This window comes from Hyperoodon ampullatus, assembly GCF_949752795.1.
Source record: "Hyperoodon ampullatus genome assembly, chromosome: 1".
NCBI lineage: Eukaryota > Metazoa > Chordata > Mammalia > Artiodactyla > Ziphiidae > Hyperoodon > Hyperoodon ampullatus.
This window is the reverse complement of record NC_136914.1, coordinates 79,991,782-80,012,614: the sequence shown is the minus strand read 5'-3', so window position 1 is coordinate 80,012,614 and position 20,833 is coordinate 79,991,782. Positions and strand designations below refer to the sequence as shown.

The 20,833-nt window shown below is 38.4% G+C and overlaps 1 protein-coding gene across 1 annotated transcript in view; it reads left to right on the top strand.

The window, feature by feature from the left end:
- Positions 1-20,833, top strand: part of ARAP2 (ArfGAP with RhoGAP domain, ankyrin repeat and PH domain 2) — a gene marked incomplete at both ends in the record, with an annotated part of 192,262 nt that overhangs the window by 170,442 nt on the left and 987 nt on the right. The window contains 2 exons of the mRNA XM_079704429.1: positions 5,564-5,627; positions 11,909-12,043. Of these exons, the coding sequence (XP_079560555.1) occupies positions 5,564-5,627; positions 11,909-12,043 (199 nt within the window). The remainder of the gene's footprint in view (positions 1-5,563; positions 5,628-11,908; positions 12,044-20,833) is intronic.

The window sequence follows — 20,833 nt, the reverse complement described above, 5'->3', positions numbered from 1 at the left end:
GGAGTGCTTCCCGGAACTTATGCTGCCAGTGTCCTTGTCCCCACGGTGAGCCACAGCCACTCCCCGCCTCTGCAGGAGACCCTGCAAAACTAGCAGGTAGGTCTGGTTCAGTCTCCCCTGGGGTCACTGCTCCTTCCCCTTGGTCCCAATGTGCACACTACTCTGTGTGTGCCCTCCAAGAGTGCAGTCTCTGTTTCCCCCAGTCCTGTCAAATTCCTGCAATCAAATCCCACTAGCCTTCAAAGTCTGATTCTCTAGGAATTCCTCCTCCCATTGCCAGACCCCCAGGTTGGGAAGCCTGACGTGAGGCTCAGAACATTAACTCCAGTGGGTGGACTTCTGTGCTTTAAGTGTTCTCCAGTCTCTGAGTCACCTACCCAGCAGTTATGGGATTTGATTTTGCTGTGATTATGCCCCTCATACCATCTCATTATGGCTTCTCCTTTGTCTTTGGATGTGGGGTATCTTTTTTGGTGATTTCCAGTGTCTTCCTCTCTATGATTGTCCAGCAGCTAGTTGTGATTCTGGTGTTCTCACAAGAGGGAGTGAGAGCACGTCCTTCTACTCTGCCATCTTGGTTCAGGCTCTCTCCCTTTTTTTCTTGATGAGTCTGGCTAATGGTTTATCAATTTTGTTTATTGTCTCAATGAACCAGGATTTTGTTTTATTGATCTTTGCTATCGTTTTCGTACTTTCTTTTTCATTTATTTCTGATCTCATCTTTATGATTTCTTTCCTTATGCTAACTTCGGCGTTTTTTTTGTTCTTCTTTCTCTAATTGCTTTACATGTAAGGTTATGTTGTTAATCTGAGCTGTTTCTTGTTTCTTAAGGTAGGATTGTATTGCTACAAACTTCCCTCTTAGAACAGCTTGTGCTGCATCCCATAATTTTTGGGCCGTCGTGTTTTCATTGTCATTTGTTTCTAGGTATTTTTTGATTTCCCCTTTGATTTCTTCAGTGATCTCTTGGTTATTAAGTAGTCCGTTGTTTAGGCTCCATGTGTTTGTATTTTTTACAGATTTTTTTCTGTAATTGATATCTAGTCTCATGGCATTGTGGTTAGAAAAGATACTTGATACGATTTCAGTTTTCTTAAATTTACCAAGGCTTGATTTGTGACCCAAGATATGATCTATCCTGGAGAATGTTCCATGAGCACTTGAGAAGAATGTATTCTGTTGTTTTTGGATGGATTGTCATATAATTATCAATTAAGTCCATCTTGTTTAATGTACCTCTTAAAGCTTGTGTTCCTTTATTTTTTTTCATTTTGGATGATCTGTCCATTGGTAAAAGTGGGGTGTTAAAATCCCCTACTATGATTGTGTTAATGTTGATTTCCCCTTTTATGGCTGTTAGTATTTCCCTTACGTATTGAGGTTCTCCTATGTTGGGTTCATAAATATTTACAATTGTTATATCTTCTTGGATTGATCCCTTGATCATTATGCAGTGTCCTTCTTTGTCTCTTCTAATAGTCTTGTTTTAAAGTCTATTTTGTCTGATATGAGAATTGCTACTCCAGCTTTCTTTTGGTTTCTATTTGCATGGAATATCTTTTTCCATCCCCTTACTTTCAGCCTGTATGTGTCTCTAGGTCTGAAGTGGGTCTCTTGTAGGCAGCATATATATGGGTCTTGTTTTTGTATCCATTCAGCCAATCTTTGTCTTTTGGTGGGAGCATCAGCTCCATTTACATTTAAGGTAATTATAGATAGGTATGTTCCTATTCCCATTTTCTTAATTGTTTTGGGTTTGTTATTGTAGGTCTTTTCTCTTGTGTTTCATGCCTAGAGAAGTTCCTTTAGCATTTTTTGTAAAGCTGGTTTCGTGGTCCTGAATTCTCTTAGCTTTTGCTTGTCTTTAAAGGTTTTAACTTCTCCATCAAATCTGAATGAGGGCTTCCCTTGTGGCACAGTGGTTGGGATGCAGGGGAAATGGGTTCATGCCCGGTCCGGGAAGATACCACATGCCGTGGAGTGGCTGGGCCCATAAGCCATGGTTGCTGAGCCTGCACATCCGGACCCTGTGCTCTGCAACAGGAGAGGCCACAACAGTGAGAGGCCCGCATAGTTCAAAAAAAAAAAATCTGAATGAGATCCTTGCTGGGTAGAGTAATCTTGGCTGTAGGTTTTTCTCCCTCATCACTTTAAATATGTCCTGCCACTCCCTTCTGGCTTGCAGAGTTTCTGCTGAAAGATCAGCTGTTAACCTTATGGGGATTCCCTTGTGCGTTATTTGTTGTTTTTCCCTTGCTGCCTTCAATACTTTTTCTTTGTATTTAATTTTTTGATAGTTTGATTAATATGTGTCTTGCGTGTTTCTCCTTGGATTTATCCTATATGGGACTCTCTGTGCTTCCTGGACTTGATTACTTATTTCCTTTCCCATATTAGGGAAGTTTTCAACTATAATCTCTTAAAATATGTTTTCAGTCCCTTTCTTTTTCTCTTCTTCTTCTGGGACCCCTATAATTCAAATGTTGGTGCATTTAATGTTGTCCCAGAGGTCTCTGAGACTGTCCTCAATATTTTCATTCTTTTTTCTTTATTCTACTCTGTAGTAGTTATTTCCACTGTTTTATGTTCCAAGTCACTTATCCGTTCTTCTACCTTAGTTATTCTGCTAATGATCCCTTCTAGAGAATTTTTAATATCATGTATTGTGTTCTTTATCACTGTTTGTTTGCTCTTTCATTCTTCTACGTCCTTGTTAAACATTTCTTGTCTTTTCTCCATTCTATTTCCAAGATTTTGGATCATCTTCACTATAATTATTCTGAATTCTTTTTCAGGCAGACTGCCTATTTCCTCTCCATTTGTTAGGTCTGGTGGGTTTTTGCCTTGCTCCTTCATATGCTGTGTGTTTCTCTGTCTTCTCATTTTGTTTAATTACTGTTTTGGGGTCTCCTTTTCGCAGGCTGCAGGTTCGAAGTTCCTGTTGTTTCTGGTGTCTGTCCCCAGTCGTTAAGGTTGTTTCAGTGGGTTGTGTAGGCTTCCTGGTGGAGGGGACTCATGCCTGTGTTCTGGTGTATGAGGCTGGATCTTCTCTTTCTGGTGGGCAGGTCCATGTCTGGTGGTGTGTTTTGGGGTTTCTGTGACCCTATTATGATTTTAGGCATCCTCTCTGCTAATGGATGGGTTTATGTTCCTGTCTTGCTAGTTTGCCATAGGGTGTCCAGCACTGTAGCTTGCTGCTCGTTGAGTGGAGCTGGGTCTTGGCATTGAGATGGAGATCTCTGGGAGAATTTCGCCATTTGATATTATGTGGAGCTGGGAGGTCTCTTATGGACCAGTGTCCTGAACTTGGCTCTCCCAACTCAGAGGAACAGCCCTTATGCCTGGCTGGAGCACCAAGAGCCTGTCATCCACACGGCTCAGAATAAAATGTAGAAAAACAAGAAAGGAAGAAAGAAGATAAAATAAAATAAAATAAAATAAAGTAAATAAAATAAAGTTATTAAAATAAAAAATAATTTGAAAAAAATTTAAGTAATAAAAAGAAATAAAGAAGAGAGCAACAAGCCAAAAAATATATCCACCAATGATAACAAGTGCTAAAAACTAAAAAAAAAAAAAAAAAAAAAAAAGGACAGGCAGCACCCTAGGACAAATGGTAAAAGCAAAGCTATAGAGACAAAGTCACAACACAGAAGTGTACAAATACACACTCACAAAAAGAGAAACAGGGAAAAAATATATATATATCATTGCTCCCAAAGTCCACGTCCTCAGTTTGGGATGATTTTTTGTCTATTCAGGTATTCCACCGATGGAGGGTACATCAAGTTGACTGTGGAGATTTAATCCACTGTTCCTGAGGCTGCTGGGAGAAATTTCCCTTTCTCTTCTTTGTTTGCTCAGCTCCTGGGGTTCAGCTTTGGATTTGGCCTCGCCTCTGCATGTAGGTCACTGAGGGCTTCTGTTCTTTGCTCAGACAAGGAGAGGTTAAAGGAGCAGCTTATTCAGGGGCTCTGGCTTACTCAGGCCTGGTGGAGTGAGGGGTGTGGATTTCAGGGCAAGCCTGCAGCAGCAGAGGCTGGTGTGACGTTGCACCAGCCTGAGTTGCACTGTGTATTCTACCGGGGAAGTTGTCCCTGTATCATGGGACCCTGGCAGTGGTGGGCTGCACAGGATCCTGGGAAGGGAGGTGTGGATAGTGACCTGTGCTTGCACACAGGCTCCTTGGTGGCTGCAGCAGCAGCCTTAGCGTCTCATGCTCATCTCTGGGGTCCACACTGATATCCACAGCTTGCGCCTGTCTCTGGAGCTCCTTTAAGCCACGCTCTTAATCCCCTCTCCTCGTGCACCAGGAAACAAAGAGGCAAGAAAATGTCTCTTGCCTCTTAGGCAGCTCCAGACTTTTTCCCGGACTCCCTCCCGCTAGCTGTGGTGCACTAGCCCCCTTCAGGCTGTGTTCACGCAGCCAACCCCAGTCCTCTCCCTGGGATCAGATGGAAGCCTGAGCCTCAGCTCCCAGCCCCCACCTGTCCCGGCAGGTGAGCAGACAAGCCTCTTGGGCTGGTGAATGCTGGTTGGCACCGATCCTCCATGCAGGAATCTCTCCACTTTGCCCTCTGCACCCCTGTTGCTGTGCTCTCCTCTGTGGCTCCGAAGCTTCCCCCCTCCGCCACCCACAGTCTCCGCCCGAAAAGGGGCTTCCTAGTGTGTTGAAATCTTTCCTCCTTCACAGCTCCCTCCCACTGGTGCAGGTTCTGTCCCTATTCTTTTGTCTCTGTTTTTTCTTTTTTCTTTTGCCCTACCCAGGTATGTGGGGAGTTTGCCTTTTGGCAGGTCTGAGGTCTTCTGCCAGAGTTCAATGGGTGTTCTGTAGGAGTTGTTCCTCATGTAGATGTATTTCTGATGTATTTGTGTGGAGGAAGGTGGTCTCCATGTCTTACTCTTCTGCCATCTTGAAGCTCCCTCTCTTTCTATGTTTGTGTTCAACTTTACTTTCTCCTTTTCTCACTGTCTTATAATTTATTTGTTTATATTCCTGGCTCCCCTAATAGATGATGTGAACCTAGAGGGCAACATCTCTGTTTTGTGTAGGTTTTCAATAAAAGGTTACTGAATCAGTGTTATTGGACATGCAGTGGTTTTTCATTTAGTTCATTTTTCATGAGCCTTGTGGGTATTAATGTTTATAATCATAATGAAGGTGGCTGATTAAGCCTTTTTCAAAAACCTGCTCTTATGTGCACATACTTTTTCTTCTTAGGCTCAGAGTTTCTGGAGAAAAAGATGTTTTACAGTCATGTACCTGAGAAAGCAAATGACATTGACCTTTCTGCCTTTCCAAAAATACCACCGATCATTTTTCAGCAGTTACCAAAGCCTTTGGCTATATTTTGGTTAAATTAGCATCTTTATACTATTTTGATACTGTCCACTTAACAGAAGCCTGAAACAACTTGTATTGAAATACTCCCATTTTGATTACATTAATGTCATTAAAAGGAGAAACCCCAAGAGGTTTCTGATCACTTACTCGCCAAATAAATACATTGGAGAATTCCATTGTCTTTTTGAATATTATATTTTATAAACCTTGTTTTGCAGGCACCTGTGTTGTGATAGCTCACAAACTCAGATGGAGTGGATGGCCAATATCTTTATCGCCCAGGTATCATATCTGTTTCAACTAGCCAGTAAAGTATAACAACTGTTTATAGCAAATGTTAATGGGGTAGTAGTTTTCAAAGAATTTTTAATGAGTTTTATGTGTATACTTTTATTTTATCATTCATGTTTTTTTAAATATAAGAGAACACAGATTTACCCATTACTCTTTGAAATAGTCTACCCTTTTTTTTGTTTTTTTGTTTTTTTGTTTTTGCGGTATGCAGGCCTCTCACTGTTGTGGCCTCTCCCATTGTGGAGCACAGGCTCCGGATGCACAGGCTCAGCAGCCAGGTCTCATGGGCCTAGCCACTCCATAGCATGTGGGATCTTCCCGACCATGGCACGAACCCATGTCCCCTGAATCAGCAGGAGGACTCTCAACCACTGTGCCACCAGGGAAGCCCCTGAAAGACAGTCTACTCTTGTTGCATTTTTTTTTTTTTTTTGGCCAGCCCAGCAGCTCCTCAGGTTGGGGAGGCGCTTCAAGACGGTGGTGTAAGAAATGGACTTGTCTAAGCTGTGGTCCTCCCAGAGTCCCACATTGATCTTTGTTTAGAAAATATGCTCTTTTCCTTCTTGTTCTCCCCACAGCTTCCTGCTTTTTTCAGAAACAAGGACAGGAACCTACATTTCTTTAAATACATATTGTGTGCTAGATACTTCAAAAGAGTTAATTCATGTATTCCTTGCAACAAATTGTATGGCACTGCTTATATATGAGGGAACAAAGGTTACCAAAGGCTCCATGATTTGCTTAGGACCATACATTTAGTTAGTGGTTTAACACAGAGGCACCAGAGGCCAACGTCTATACTCAATTCTCCATTTAGTCTCCTCCGTATTGGAGGACTCACTCTTTCAATGAAGGGTTAAATAGACCCATTAATAGGACTGGTTTCTTCCCCAACCTTGTCTGGCTGAATTCCCAGCAACGCTTCCCCACAAGAGCATTGAAATTCACTGGTAACAATTAAGTTGCCACTCTTTATTACTGAGGATGTGCCTCCCTGTTTCTCTTACAAGTGAGAAGTTAATTCACCCCCAAATCTTGTCCTTATTTATCTTGAAAACCATTTTCTCTGTTCATTTAACTTATTAACCTTCCCAGTGGTTAATAAACACTGCTTTTCTCAGCCCGATTCTACTGTTACTACCTGGGAATGCATTTTCAGAAAAAGACCAGTGGCTAACTTTTTAGAGACTTTGCTTCTTTTTTGTGACTGTTTAAAAATCCAGATATTCAAGTCCTACTGTAAAAAGAGTAGGCTTGAAGTATTAGTAAAATTGGAACTATAGAGTCTAAAACTGTTACAGTGTCTTGTTATGGCACAATTAAATTGTTTTCATTTTTATAACTGAAGTCAGTAGGCTCTGTAGTTGAAAATCAAGGTGTAAATAGCCAGGAAGCAGAGGTTGCTCTTACCGCCAAGTTATTTCTCCCTGACTCACCTGTCCCTCATTGTGTTGGCCCCAGAGACTCAGCCCAATTACATTTCTTAAGTTCATTCCACTTCTTAGGATTAAGGTAAACACTAGGGTCCTTTTGGATTTGAGAATTTAATGGTTCATCTCCATAGGGAAAGAGACAGGAAAATAGCAAACATTAATATATACGTTAATACACACACACACACACACACACACACAATCCAACAGTGAGTGCCCCTTACAATGCATTCTTTCTGGTGCCCTGAATACTTTTCTAATATCCATCCCCATCCTTACCCCTGCCTCAAAAGTCTTCAGCTTACATGTCACATTCTCAGAGAAACCTTCCCTGACCTTCAGACCAATTAGACCTTCAGGCTGTAGGAACACTTAGCATTCTGTACTTCAACACTGTCATACTAATTAAAAGGCATTTGTGTCTTTAGCTTTATGTCTGTCTTTCCTACTAAAATGTAAACTCCATGAGAGGAAGGACCTTGTCAGTCTTATTAGAACTAATTATATATCTGCATCACAGAACCCAATACATCTTACAAAGTACATGCTCAATTAGTATTTCTAAAATAGTATAGAGGATAATCTGATAAAATTTCAAATAGATATTAGTGTGATAAAACAATAAATAAAATAAGCTAGGGAAAGGAAAGCCAGTGTGACTGATATAAGGAGGACATTAATTCAGAAAGATTCTTAGGGAATACCTTTCTGAGTATCTGAAAGGTGTGCTGAGACCTGTCTGAAACGAGGGAGCTGGGTATGCAGGACAGGCAGAGCATTCCAGGGCAGGGATAGGGGTCAGCAAGGTCCTGACATGTTATAATCTTGACTTATTCCATGACTATTATGAAGGCCTATCTGAGACAGGATGTAAGAGATGAGGAAGGCAGGGGACAGATGATGTAGTCCCAGTTTAGGAGGTTCAGTGGGAAACAAGGGAAAGATATAATCAGCTTATATTACTGGATAATAATAATTTTGGTTCCTTTGTTGAACTGCACTGTAGGAGGTCAAAGGTGGAAGCAGGAAGAACAGCTCTGTGGAAGAAGACTAGGGTGGTAACAGTGGGTCTGGTAAGACATATTCAGGTCCAGGAGTATTTGAAGGTAGAGGCAGTAAAGCATACATATTGATCAGCTATAGCAGTTTTAGAGGAGTAGAAATCAAGGAAGAGTCCTAGTTTGTTTGGCCTTGGGCAGCTGATGAATGTAGGTGACATTATCAGAGCCGCAGAAGAAAATTGAGAGTACTGTTTTGGCCACATGAAATTTGAGATGCCTGTTAGACATACAAGGGGATATGATGAGCAGCAGTTTAGGTGTATAGATCAAAAACTCAGGCAAAATTTTGGGACCGAAATGTAAATTTTGTGAAAGTCAGCATTTGGATTGTATTGAAAGACCATGGGAGGATAGGGTGAGATGAGAGAGAGACTGTATGAATGATAGAGAATTAGAACACAAAATTGGAGATGGGAGGCTACAGGGAGAGAGAGAGAAAGAGAAGACAGACAAATAAGCCCTAGGACATTCCAAACATTAAAGGTCAAACAGAAGCGAAAAATTGAGCAAAAGAAATAAGAAGCTTTGAGGAAGGAGGAAAACCAGGTGATATGTGTAGAGAGTTCTATCAAGGAATTAGAGAATAGAATATTAAACCAGCAGAGGCCCTGAGCCAACAGGAAGCAATGTGAGCAAGTACATGTGTTCAGCATTGTGAAAAAAAAAATCATTGTACAACAGAGTGTGGGGCACATTTTTTCTCATATTATTGACTATATATTCTGGCCCACTGAGTGATTATAGATATGATTGGGGTAGAGTTATTTATAATCAGAGTAAATACTTATTGGAAGAGAAGGGAGCCTTGTTTATATGGCTATAGATGCAGAGAGACTGGTACATTTCATGGTGGGAAAATGAAATTATTGGATGATTACTAATTTTCAATTAAATCAGTGAGGTCGGCACATGTGAGTCAGGGTGGATATTAGAAGTGTAGGGGCAGAATAAAAGATGAGATATTACCTTCAGAGAGTGAGGGAGCCAGTTGTACTATACTAGAATATAAAGGGAAGGCTAAGTGCTCACTTGAAATCTAAGGGTAAATTTAAAGTGAGATGAATCTCCAGATTGATTTTCTATTTTTTATTTCCCCTCCATCAATTTGGAGGCACCCATGGAGTAAGTAGAATTGGGTTTAACTAGGCTTGGGGCTTTGCCAGGCAAGTGTGATCAAAGGAGAAGCAACACAGGACTTGATCTTATTTATAAGGAGGTGAGTATACTGATTGACCATGAAATCTAAGCCAGACTGTGAAGGAAGTGGGAAAAAATGTGAAAAGTAGAATGGTGGTGGAGAATGGACTGAAGGTCTCAAGGAGTCTAAAGAATATTTAGGGTTAATGAAACTAAACTAGGTTACCTAGAAAGATGTCAAGGTCAGAAAGTGAGAGGTAGAACCATGTTTATTGCAGGATTATTCACCATAGGCAAGGTACGGAAACAACCTTAAGTGTCTATCGATGGATGAATGGATAAAGAAGATGTGTGTAGTGTGTGTGTATATACGCACACATACATATATACAAACATGTATACAATGGAATATTGTTCAGCCCTAAAAAAGGAAATCTGTCATTTGGGACAACATGGATGAACCTGGAGGGCATTTTGCTAAGTGAATTAAGCCAGACAAAGACAATTACTGCATGGTATCCCATATAAAAATCAAACTCATAGAAACAGAGTGGAACAGTTGGTTGCCAGGGGCTGTGGGGGAAATAGTGCGAGGTTGGAAAAAGTGTACATACTTCCAGATATAAGATGAATAAGGTCTGAGGATCTAATAGATGACATGGTGACTATAGTTCATGACACTGTATTATCTAATTTAAATTTGCTAAGAGAGTGGAACTTAAATGTTCTCACCAAAAGAAACCCAGAAAGGTTAAATATGTGAGATGATAGATATGTTGATTAACTCGATGGGGGGAATCCTTTCACAATGTATGCATGTATCAGATCATCACATTGTACACTTTAAATATCTTACAGTCTTGTCAATTATACCTCAGTAAAGCTGTGGGGAAAAAATTTGAAAAAGAAAGTGGGATGCAAAATGAAGATTTGGGGATGTGATCACTGGTTATAATAATGAGAGTATGATCCTCAACTATATGCTCCATGCAGTATGACTTTTGAAGTCACTTATACATAACTATAAATGTTATCAGAACATATTACTTAGATCTAAAGATTTCTGTTATTGGGAAAAATACCTCTTGGATCAATCCACTGAGAACTAATTAGCTAGTATTCACAGCATTGTATATCATGTCAGAAAAAAAAATGTGTTTGAAAACTACATTTGCTCTTAGATTCCTCAAAATACCATTGAACACATATATTATACATCAGTGAGTAAAAGTGTAGGCATAATTCATAGGATTACCTAATTCCTTCCCAGCCAGTATTCTCCCAGCTTTACATGTTGGGAACATCCCAATTATGTAATATCAAAGTTTTTTTTTACCAAGTTTAAGACCATGACATAAAAATAATAATATGAAACTTGTAACTTTCTCTCTGATTGAAATATCGTATAATTTACCATTGTAGATTTGCTGAACCAAAGTAAGCACTTCACTGAAATCCAAGGGTAGATCTGATGCCTATGCACTAAATCTAGTAATAATAGGACCTGCACTGTAGGACCATTGAGGATTAAATGAGATAATATCTGTATATTGATAAGCACAAAGTCAAGCAGTCTGCCCCTCAGTATAACTTAGCTGCTATTTTATAGTGAGTATATAGTCAACATTTGTTGAAATTAGTTTTTTGCTATAAAACACAATGTTAAACTACTAATTGCAACATAAGAATAAGAATCTGTTCATTCTTAAGAGTAGAGGAAAAGAATGAGTAGGCATTTAGCTATATAGTTTACCAAATGGTTTTCATTTCATCATAACATCTATAAACGTCTCATTGTGTGTAGTTGGTATTCTGTATTTCTTTCACAGGTTGTTGTCTGAAAATCAATTTGTTTTTCCCAACTTCTGAAAAGTTAATCTACCCTGAAGAAGAGAAAAATTCTTTAAAGATTTTTCTTTTATATGCATATCTTAAGGATTTATCATCGAAGAGCTTATATTTTTAACCTATGGATATTTCTTCCCTTTGCAAAATTACCTTTTCTCCAGTCATATCTATAATTGCTCAGTGCCCAGAATATGTAGTCAATAGTTTGAGAACAAATGTGCGCCACTCTCTGTTGTACAATGATTTGCAGTAGAAATGTCTGTGTACAAGGTAACGTTTCTTTGGAATTCAATTAGATGAAAAAGTAACATTTTTCAAAAGGTCATAAAATAAAGATAATTTTTCCAATAGCCATACCTTAGGTTGACTTGGGGTATATATAATGTCAAATTATTTTGACACTCAAGTTGTCTTCGGTGGTAAGGGAAAATGAATGTACAGTTGCTTTGATTACAGGGCCTAAAAATGTAGACACATATATTATTTTTCTTCCACAAAGAGATTTGCCGGTTTCCTTAAATATTTTTCCCCTTTTGGTTGGATAAGTAGTACAGAAGGCATGTATTTGAAGTTTAGAAATTGAACTGAGACCTCAAAGCTCAGTTCACTTAAGAGTTTTACATCCTCAAGCAGTGCCACCATCAGAGTGAACATCATAATTACAAACAGGCTTCTCATGGAAAGCAGATCATCTGACTTGGATATATGAGAAAGGAGCCAAGTGACTATATAATTTGGTGTACCACATAATAAAATCACACACCCACAGCAAGAAATTGTGTTTCCACAGCATGAAAGTGATATATGGCCACCAGCTGGAAAGGAACGAAAACGTTCTATAACCAAAACTCCCAAAATTGGAGGTTTGCCTCTAATTCCCATCCAGCATGAGAACAATGCAACTCAAGCCTGGAGAGATATTGAGGTAAGGTTAGGATTTTATTTGTTTTTATATTAATCATAGCATTTGTTTTCTTAAGTCTTAATGTGATTAAATGCATTAATTACTTCATTGGTTTCAAAAGCACAGTAATAAGCACTTTGAAAAGCACAGTAAAAATCACATCCATCAAGAAAACTTTATGAATAACCCTATGCCACTCTCTGAAGTTTTATATTTTATTAACTTCTCTTAAATGATCAATTTTAATAATGTCATTGACCACTCAATTAAATATGTACAATACCACTTTATTTTTTTATTCCTAAAGTGGCCAAGAATGTTAAATATGTATATAGAAGTTCTGGTGATAAAAATCACAGTCTCAAATTAGCCTGACAAGTTCACTTCTAACCTCCTTAGAATGAGCCCATGGCAGAATGTCTGGAGCCATGGTAACTAGACTTTCCCATAACACGGTCAAATTTCAGAGGCTGGGAACTGATGGGGTGTCTCAGTTAATATAAGGAACTGCAAGATGACCCCTGAGCATCAATAAAGAAGATTCGGCATCTTTCATGAAAACTGTGTGCTTTCCTTCTCACCTTGAAGGGCAGGGTGACCATAAGTAGCATCAGTCTTGATTCAGGAAAAGACATAGGCTGTTTGCACTCAAAACTCATTAGACAATTTGTAACTAATGTGCATTTCAAGGCCTTAAATGAGTCCCTCATAGCAAAAAGAAAAGCATGTAAAAGATACTGTTATTTCTTCTTGGAGCCTAGGTTTGGCCATTAAGCTGTGTGAGTTCCTTGCTTTCCAAACAAGAATAACTTTTTAAAAAAATTTTACTGGAATATAGTTGATTTACAACGTTGTGTTAGTTTCAGGTGTAACAGGAATAACTTTTGAAAGAAAAAAGCCATTTTAATTTTGTGATCAGATTTTTTTAAAATGTTTTTCCATGACTGTCTTTCCTTGAACATTTATCTCACTGTAATATGCTTCTTCTCTAGAAGATAAAAGCTTTGAAATAATGGTTTATTCCCTTTGTTGCCTGTTCAGTCCTTATGCGCTGCTGTGATCAAAAGGAGGAATAAGGCAGCAAGAACTCAGGAGCTTGTCACTCCTGCCATTCTGCGCTTACAGGTTTTTCTTCCTAATAAACTGCTTTGCAGAACTATGGATTCCTCAGCTAATCTGGAATCTTAAAATTTTAAGTCATGTTTCCCAAGAACCCAGATTAGGGAACACAGAAACATAGGGAGTAGATATGTCCTACTGTGACTCCAGCTTCTCCTGACAGTGCCTCAGGACTGAAAGTGAAATATTAATTACTAGAAGATTTGTTAGTAAACTAAACCAAGCTTTTTTGTAAATTTAGTAAATATGGTAATTCAACAAATTTTAAAATTTAATTCTTAAAAAGAATTAAGACAAAATTAGAATTGCAAGTTTTCATATGAACCAATAAAATATTTGTTATTGAATTAGATTTATGTAAATACATAAGAAAACATATTAATAAAATGACAAAGTATTACTAAGATTAGATTCATAAGAAAAAAATATAGTCATATCAACAGATATATTCAAGAAGCGTTGCTTTTCAAACAAATTGTTGACAGATTGGTGAATTTGGTGACTTCCCATTCTGTGAGCTGTCTTGCTTTCATGAGGTTCAGTTGAAACTTGTATGAGAATACCTCCTTCAGGCAGGGAAGACTTCCTGGAGGAAGTGACTTCCAAAATTAATTGAGTAAATTAGTAGTGAGCTAGTGAATAAGCCAGAGGAAGTAAGTTGTTGACAAAGGAAATCATACCTGAAGAGGCAAATAGTGCATAAGAATGTACAAGCTAGATGCTACCTATGGCCCTCCTACTTCCTCTTAGGTACCTACTTCATCGTGTTCATTGTGCTCAGCTTTTATCTGTAAGCTCCTAGGGATAATAAAAGCCCTTACTTCATAGGGGGGTGTTCTCTCTGCTGGGAGACACACTCCATTTCAGATCCCCATTTCCATTTAAACAAACAGTTGTCTCTAAATGCCCTCTGACACAAACTGGCATCGTCTGGACCAGCCTACCTTTTACTCTCCTAATTTCATACCTTATCAGTCTTTCTTTTTACATTATTAAGACCTTAAGGATAGTGCAGCACATAAATGATGCCCTTCTTTCCACAGTACTGATGCCTTGGCTTTCTTTCCCCACAACATGCAAAGGCATTCCACACACCATATTGTTCATGCAAATCACTCACTACCATCTCTTCTTGATTTCTACCTGTTCACTTCATCATGCCTCCCCACCTTTGTATAAGGTTATGTCATTTAGACTAATATCATAGTTTTACTTGAAATTTCAGCATTACATGTATGAATATTTGGCCTCTAAATTCTGCATCTAAGAGCATCCCAAAGTCTTTCTGCTGATAATTGAAAAGTAATGAGAACTGTATAATATAAAAACCACTCTATATTGATCCTTGATTTTCCCTAATAGATGTCATGTGAAACTTCTTAATAAGATTCATATTTATAAACTCCCAGTCACATTCCTATGCTAAATAGCCATAATTTTTACTAATCTCTCATATTTTTTGTACTGTGATAAAATACACATAAAATTTTACATTTTAACCATTTTAAGTGCATAGTACATTAATTACATTCACATGGTTGTGCAACTATTGCTACTATCTCTCTTAAACATATTCTAATTAAACTTTGGAATTCAACTACATACTAGATAACTAAATATTTCTTCCTATCAGTTTTAGAGAAGAAATATTTATCTGAGATGTATAATCATGAGCTTATCAGAAAATTCTAAATTGCAAAATTATTTACAAATTATGTTGATTAAAATGTTTTTATTCAGCTTGAATTTGACTATCACAAAATTACATGTCCTGATCTGCTGAAATTTAGGAAAATAGAACAGAATATTAAACATCTGAATTTTTTTAAGCTTTCTTCATTTCCTATTCAGAAAATATTTATTGACCACTTCCTGTGTGCAGGCACTGTGATAGGTTTGCACGTCAATGAACAAATCAAACAAAAGAAACCTTGCATTGTATTAACTTTCTAGCAGGGCATTCAGATAATCACAAGAGATATAAGTAGCTTGTCTAGTATATTAGAAATTGATGAGCACTATAGAGAAAAATAAAGAGGTGAGGTGTTGCCCTTTAAACATTATATTAGACATCCTTAGTTACAGCACTGTTTATGCTACTTAGTTTCATTCTTTTTTTTTAAATAGTATTTTTAAAAATTTTTATTTTATATTGGAGTATAGTTGATTAACAATGTTGTGTTAGTTTCAGGTGTACAGCAAAGTGATTCAGTTATACATATACATGTATCTATTCTTTTTCAAATTCTTTTCCCATTAGGTTATTACAGAATATTGAGCAGAGTTCCCTGGTCTATCCAGGAGGACCTTGTTGGTTATCTATTTTAAATATAGCAATGCTTTGTGTAGTATAGTCATTCTGACAATGTGGATTCTTACAATGCAAGAATATGGTATATCTCTCCATCTGTTTGTGTCATCTTTGATTTCTTTCATCAGTGTCTTATAGTTTTCAGAGTACAAGTCTTCTGCCTCCTTAGGTAGGCTTATTCCTAAGTATTTTATTCTTTTTGATGAGATGGTAAATGAGATTGTTTCTTTAATTTCACTTTCTGATCTTTCATAGTTAGTGTGTAGAAATGCAACAGATTTCTGTGTAATAATTTTGTATCCTGCAACTTTACTGAATTCATTGATGAGCTCTAGTAGTTTTCTGGTAGCATCTTTAGGATTTTCTATGTATAGTATCATGTCATCTGCAAACAGTGACAGTTTTACTTCTTCTTTTCCAATTTGCATTCCTTTTTTTTCTTTCTATTCTCTGATTGCCATGGCTAGGACTTCCAAAGCTATGTTGAATAAAAGTGGCACAATTGAACATCCTTCTCTTGTCCCTGACCTTAGAGGAAATGCTTTTAGCTTTTCACTGTTGGATATAATGTTAGCTTTGGGTTTGTCATATATGGTCTTTATTATGTTGAGGTATGTTCCCTCTATGCACACTTTCTGGAGAGTTTTTATCATAAATGGATGTTGAATTTTGTCAAAAGCTTATTCTGCATGTATTGAGGTGATCATATGGTTTTTATTCTTCAATTTGTTAATATGGTGTATCACACTGATTGATTTGCAGATACTGAATAACCCTTGCATCCCTGGGATGAATCCCACTTGATCATGGGGTATGATCCTTTTAATGTATTGTTGGATTCAGATTGCTAGTATTTTGTTGAGGATTTTTGCATCTACGTTCACCAGTGCTATTGGCCTGTAATTTTCTTTTTTTGTAGTATCTTTGTCAGGTTTTGGTACCAGGGTGATGATGGCCTCATAGAATGAGTTTAGGAGTTTTCCTTCCTCTGAAAATTTTTGGAACACTTTCAGAAGGATGTGTTAGCTCTTCTCTAAATGTTTGATAGAATTTGCCTGTGAAGCCATCTGGTCCTGGACTTTTGTTTGTTGGGAGTTTTTTAATCACAGTTTCAATTTCAGTACTCCTGATTGATCTGTTCATATTTTCTATTTCTTCCTGGTTCAGTCTTAAGAGATTGTACTTTTCTAAGAACTTGTCCATGTACCTTTCTAAGAACTTGTCCATTTCTTCCAGGTTTTCCACTTTATTAGCGTATAGTTGTTTGTAGTAGTTTCTTATGATCCTCTGTATTTCTGTGCTGTTGCTGTTACTTCTCCTTTTTCATTTCTAATTTTATTGATTTGAGCCCTCTCCCTTTTTTTCTTGATAAGTGTGGCTAAAGGTTTATCAATTTTAATTTTTCAAAGAACCAGCTTTTTAGTTTCATTGATATTCTGTTTTCTTCATTTCTATTTCATTTATTTCTGCTCTGATCTTTATGATTTCTTTCCTTCTACTAACTTTGGGTTTTTGTTCTTCTTCCTCTAGTTGCTTTAAGCATAAGGTTAGGTTGTTTATTTGTAATTTTTCTTGTTTCCTGAGGTAAGGTTACATTGCTATAAACTTCCCTCTTAGAACTGCTTTTGCTGCATCCATAGGTTTTGGATCATTGTGCTTTCATTTTCCTTTGTCTCTGGGTATCTTCTGATTTCCTCTTTGATTTCTTCAGCGATCCATTGGTTGTTTAATAGCATATTGTTTAACCTTCACATGTTTGTTTTTTATGGTTTTTTTTTTCTTATAGTTGATTTCTAATCTCATATTGTTGTGGTCGGAAAATATGCTTGATAATGATTTCAATTTTCTTAAATTTACCTAAGCTCACTTTATGGCCCAGCACGTGGCCTGGAGAACGTTCCATGTGCATGTGAGAAGAATACGTATTCTGCTGCTTTGGGATGGAATGCTCTATAAATCTCAATTAAGTCCATCTGGTCTAATGTGTCATTTAAAGTGTGTTTCCTTACTGATTTTTTGTATGGATGATCTGTCCGTTGATGAAAATGGGGTGTTAAAGTCCCTCACTATTATTGTGTTACTGTCAATTTCTCCTTATATGGCTGTTAGTATTTGCCCTATATATTGAGGCATCTATGTTGGGTGCTTATATATTTACAATTGTTGTATCTTCTTCTTGGATTGATCCCTTGATCATTATGTGGTGTCCTTCTTTGTCTCTTGTAACAGTCTTTATTCTAAAGCCTATTTTATGTGATATGAGTATTGCTACTCCAGCTTTGTTTTTTTGTTGTTGTTTTTTTTTTGCGGTACACGGGCCTCTCACTGTTGTGGCCTCTCCCATTGTGGAGCACAGGCTCCAGACGTGCAGGCTCAGCGACCATGGCTCACGGGCCCAGCACTCTGCGGCATGTGGAATCTTCCCAGACCAGGAAACGAACCCGTGTCCCCTGCATCAGCAGGCGGACTCTCAACCACTGTGCCACCAGGGAAGCCCCCCAGCTTTCTTTTGATTTCCATTTGCATGGAACACCTTTTTGCATCCCCTCACTTTCAGTCTGTATGTGTCCCTAGATCTGAAGTGCATCTCTTGTAGACAGAATATATATATAGGGGTTTTGTTTTTGTATCCATTCAGCCAGTCTGTTTTTGGTGGGAGCATTCATTCCATTTAGATTTAAGGTAATTATCAATATATATGTTCTTATTGCCATTTTCTTAATTGTTTTGGATTTGTCTTTGCAGCTCTTTTTTCTTCCCTTCCTCTTTTGTTCTCTTGTGAATTGATGACTAACTTTAGTGTTGTGTTTGGATTCCTTTTTCTTTGAGTGTATCTATTGTAGATTTTCAGTTGGCAGTTACCATGAGGTTTTGATATAGCAGTCTATATACAAACAAGATTGTTTTAAGTTGCTGGTCTTTTCATTTCAAATGCATTTCCAATATCCTGCATTTGTGCTCTCCTCGTCTCACAGTTGCTGGTTTTGGTAATCATATTTGTGTGCAGATGATTTCCTACCTTTACTGTATGTTTGCCTTTACCAGAAAACTTTTCCATGTCTAATTTTCTTGTTTCTAGCTGTGGCCTTTTTTCTGCTTTGAGAAGTTCCATTAGCATTTGTTGCAAAGTTGGTCTGGTGGTGCTGAATTCTCTTAGCTTTGCTTGTCCGTAAAGCTTTTAATTTCTCCCTCAAATGTGAATGAGCACCTTGCTGGATAGAGTATTCTTGGTTATAGGTTCTTCCCTTTCATCACTTTAAATATATCATGCCACTCCCTTCTGGCTTGTAAAGTTTCTGCTGAGAAATCAGCTGTTAACCTTAGGGGAGTTCCCTTGTATGTTATTTGTCTCTTTTCCCTTTTTGCTTTTAATGTTCTTTCTTTAATTTTTGTCAATTTAATTACTATGTGTCTTGGCATGTTCTTTTTGGGGTTATCCTGCCTGGGACTCTCTGCACTTCCTGGACTTAGGTGACTGTTTCCTTTCCATGGTAGGGAAGTTTTCAGCTATTATCTCTTCAATTATTTTCTCAGATCCTTTCTCTCTCTCTTCTCCTTCAAGGACTCCTGTAATGTGAATGTTGGGGCATTTAACATTGTCCCAGAGGTCTCTTAGACTGTTTTCATTCCTTTTCATTCTTTTTTCTTTATTCTGTTTTGCAGCATTGATTTCCACCATTCTGTCTTGCAGCTCACTTATCCGTTTTTCTGCCTCAGCTATTGATTCCTTCTAGTGTATTTTTCCTTTCAGTTATTGTGTTGTTCATCTCTGTTTGTTCTCTAGTTCTTCTAGGTCTTTGTTAAACTTTTCTTGTAACTTCTCAATCTGTGCCTCCATTCTTTTCCTGAGATCTTGGATCATCTTGCAGTATCATTACTCTGAATTCTTTTTCTGGTAGATTGCCTATCTCCGCTTCACTTAGTTGTTCTTCTGGGGTTTCATCTTGTTCCTCCATCTGGGAAATACTCCTCTGCCATCTCATTTCCACAGGCTGCAGGATTGTAGTTCTTGCTTCTGCTGTCTGCCCTCTGGTAGATGAGGCTAAGGGACTTGTGCAGGCTTCCTGGTGGGAGGGAGTGGTTTCTGCCCAATGGTGGGTGAAGCTAGTCTTTTCCTTCTGGTGGGCAGGGCCATGCTCAGGAAGACTTTAAGCAGTCTGTCTGCTGATGGGTGGTGCTGTATTGGTTGTTTGGCCTGAGGTGTCCCACCACCGGAGCCTATAGGCCGTTGAGTGGGGCTAGGTCTTGGGGAGGAAATGGCAGCCTCCAGCAAGGCTCACACCAATGAGTACTCCCAAGAACTACTGCTGCCAGTGTCTTTGTCCCCCACAGTTAACCACAGCCACCCCCCTGCCTCTGCAGGAGACCCTCCAATACTAGAAGGTAGGTCTGGCCCAGTCTTTTATGAGTTCACTCCTTTTTTTTCCCTGGGTCCTGGTGTGCATGAGACCTTGTGTGTACCCTCCAAGAGTGGAGTTTCTGTTTCCCCCAGTCCTGTGGAATTCCTGTGATCAAACTCTGCTGGGCTTCAAAGCCAGATTCTCTGTGGGCTCCTCCTCCTGTTGCCAGACCCCCAGGTTGGGAAGCCTCATGTGGGGCTCAGGACTTCCACTCCTGTGGGAGAACTTCTGTGGTATAATTATTTTCCAGTTTTGTGGGTCACCCACCTGGCAGATATGGGATTTGATTTTATCACAATTGTGCCCTTCCTGCCATCTCATTATGGCTTCTTCTTTGTCTTTGGATGTGGGGTATCTTTTTTTGTAGGTTCTGGCTTTTTTCTTTTTTTTTTTTTGGTTGATGGTTTTTCAGCAGTTAGTTGTGATTTCTGGTGTTTTCCTAAGAAGGGGTGAGCTCACATCCTACTACTCTGCCATCTGCAAAATAGTCCCATTCTTAATATTATACTACCCCTTTCATTTCATCTTCTCTATCTCAAACATTTGTAATATAATAACAAAATTTTCTTTGGCTCTCTTCTTTCTGTGCTTTGCAATTTTTACTAGGGAAATATTGAAGAAATTCCTTCAATTCTTGTTTGTGAAAAGAAAAATGACTATGCCTTCCTGCCCCCACCTCCCTGACCCAGTTTTTTGGGTAGCCTTTTGCTGTGGCTCCATATCCACTAGAAGCTTGCTTCTCTGTTGTTCATTCTTTTATCTTACATTTGATGAGGCTATAGTCACCTTTGAGAATCTCATGAGAGTTCTGGATGCCAGTACTTGCCCAGTCACAAGACACCCTGGATGCTAGTTAAGAAAGTGCACCTCTGTCCCAATGCAAGTTGTGTCTCGATGGATTTCTGGTACCTGTAGGCACTTAAAGTTCACTGAATGAATGTTTACTTTAATCCATTGATACAAAAGTGGGTTTTAATACAT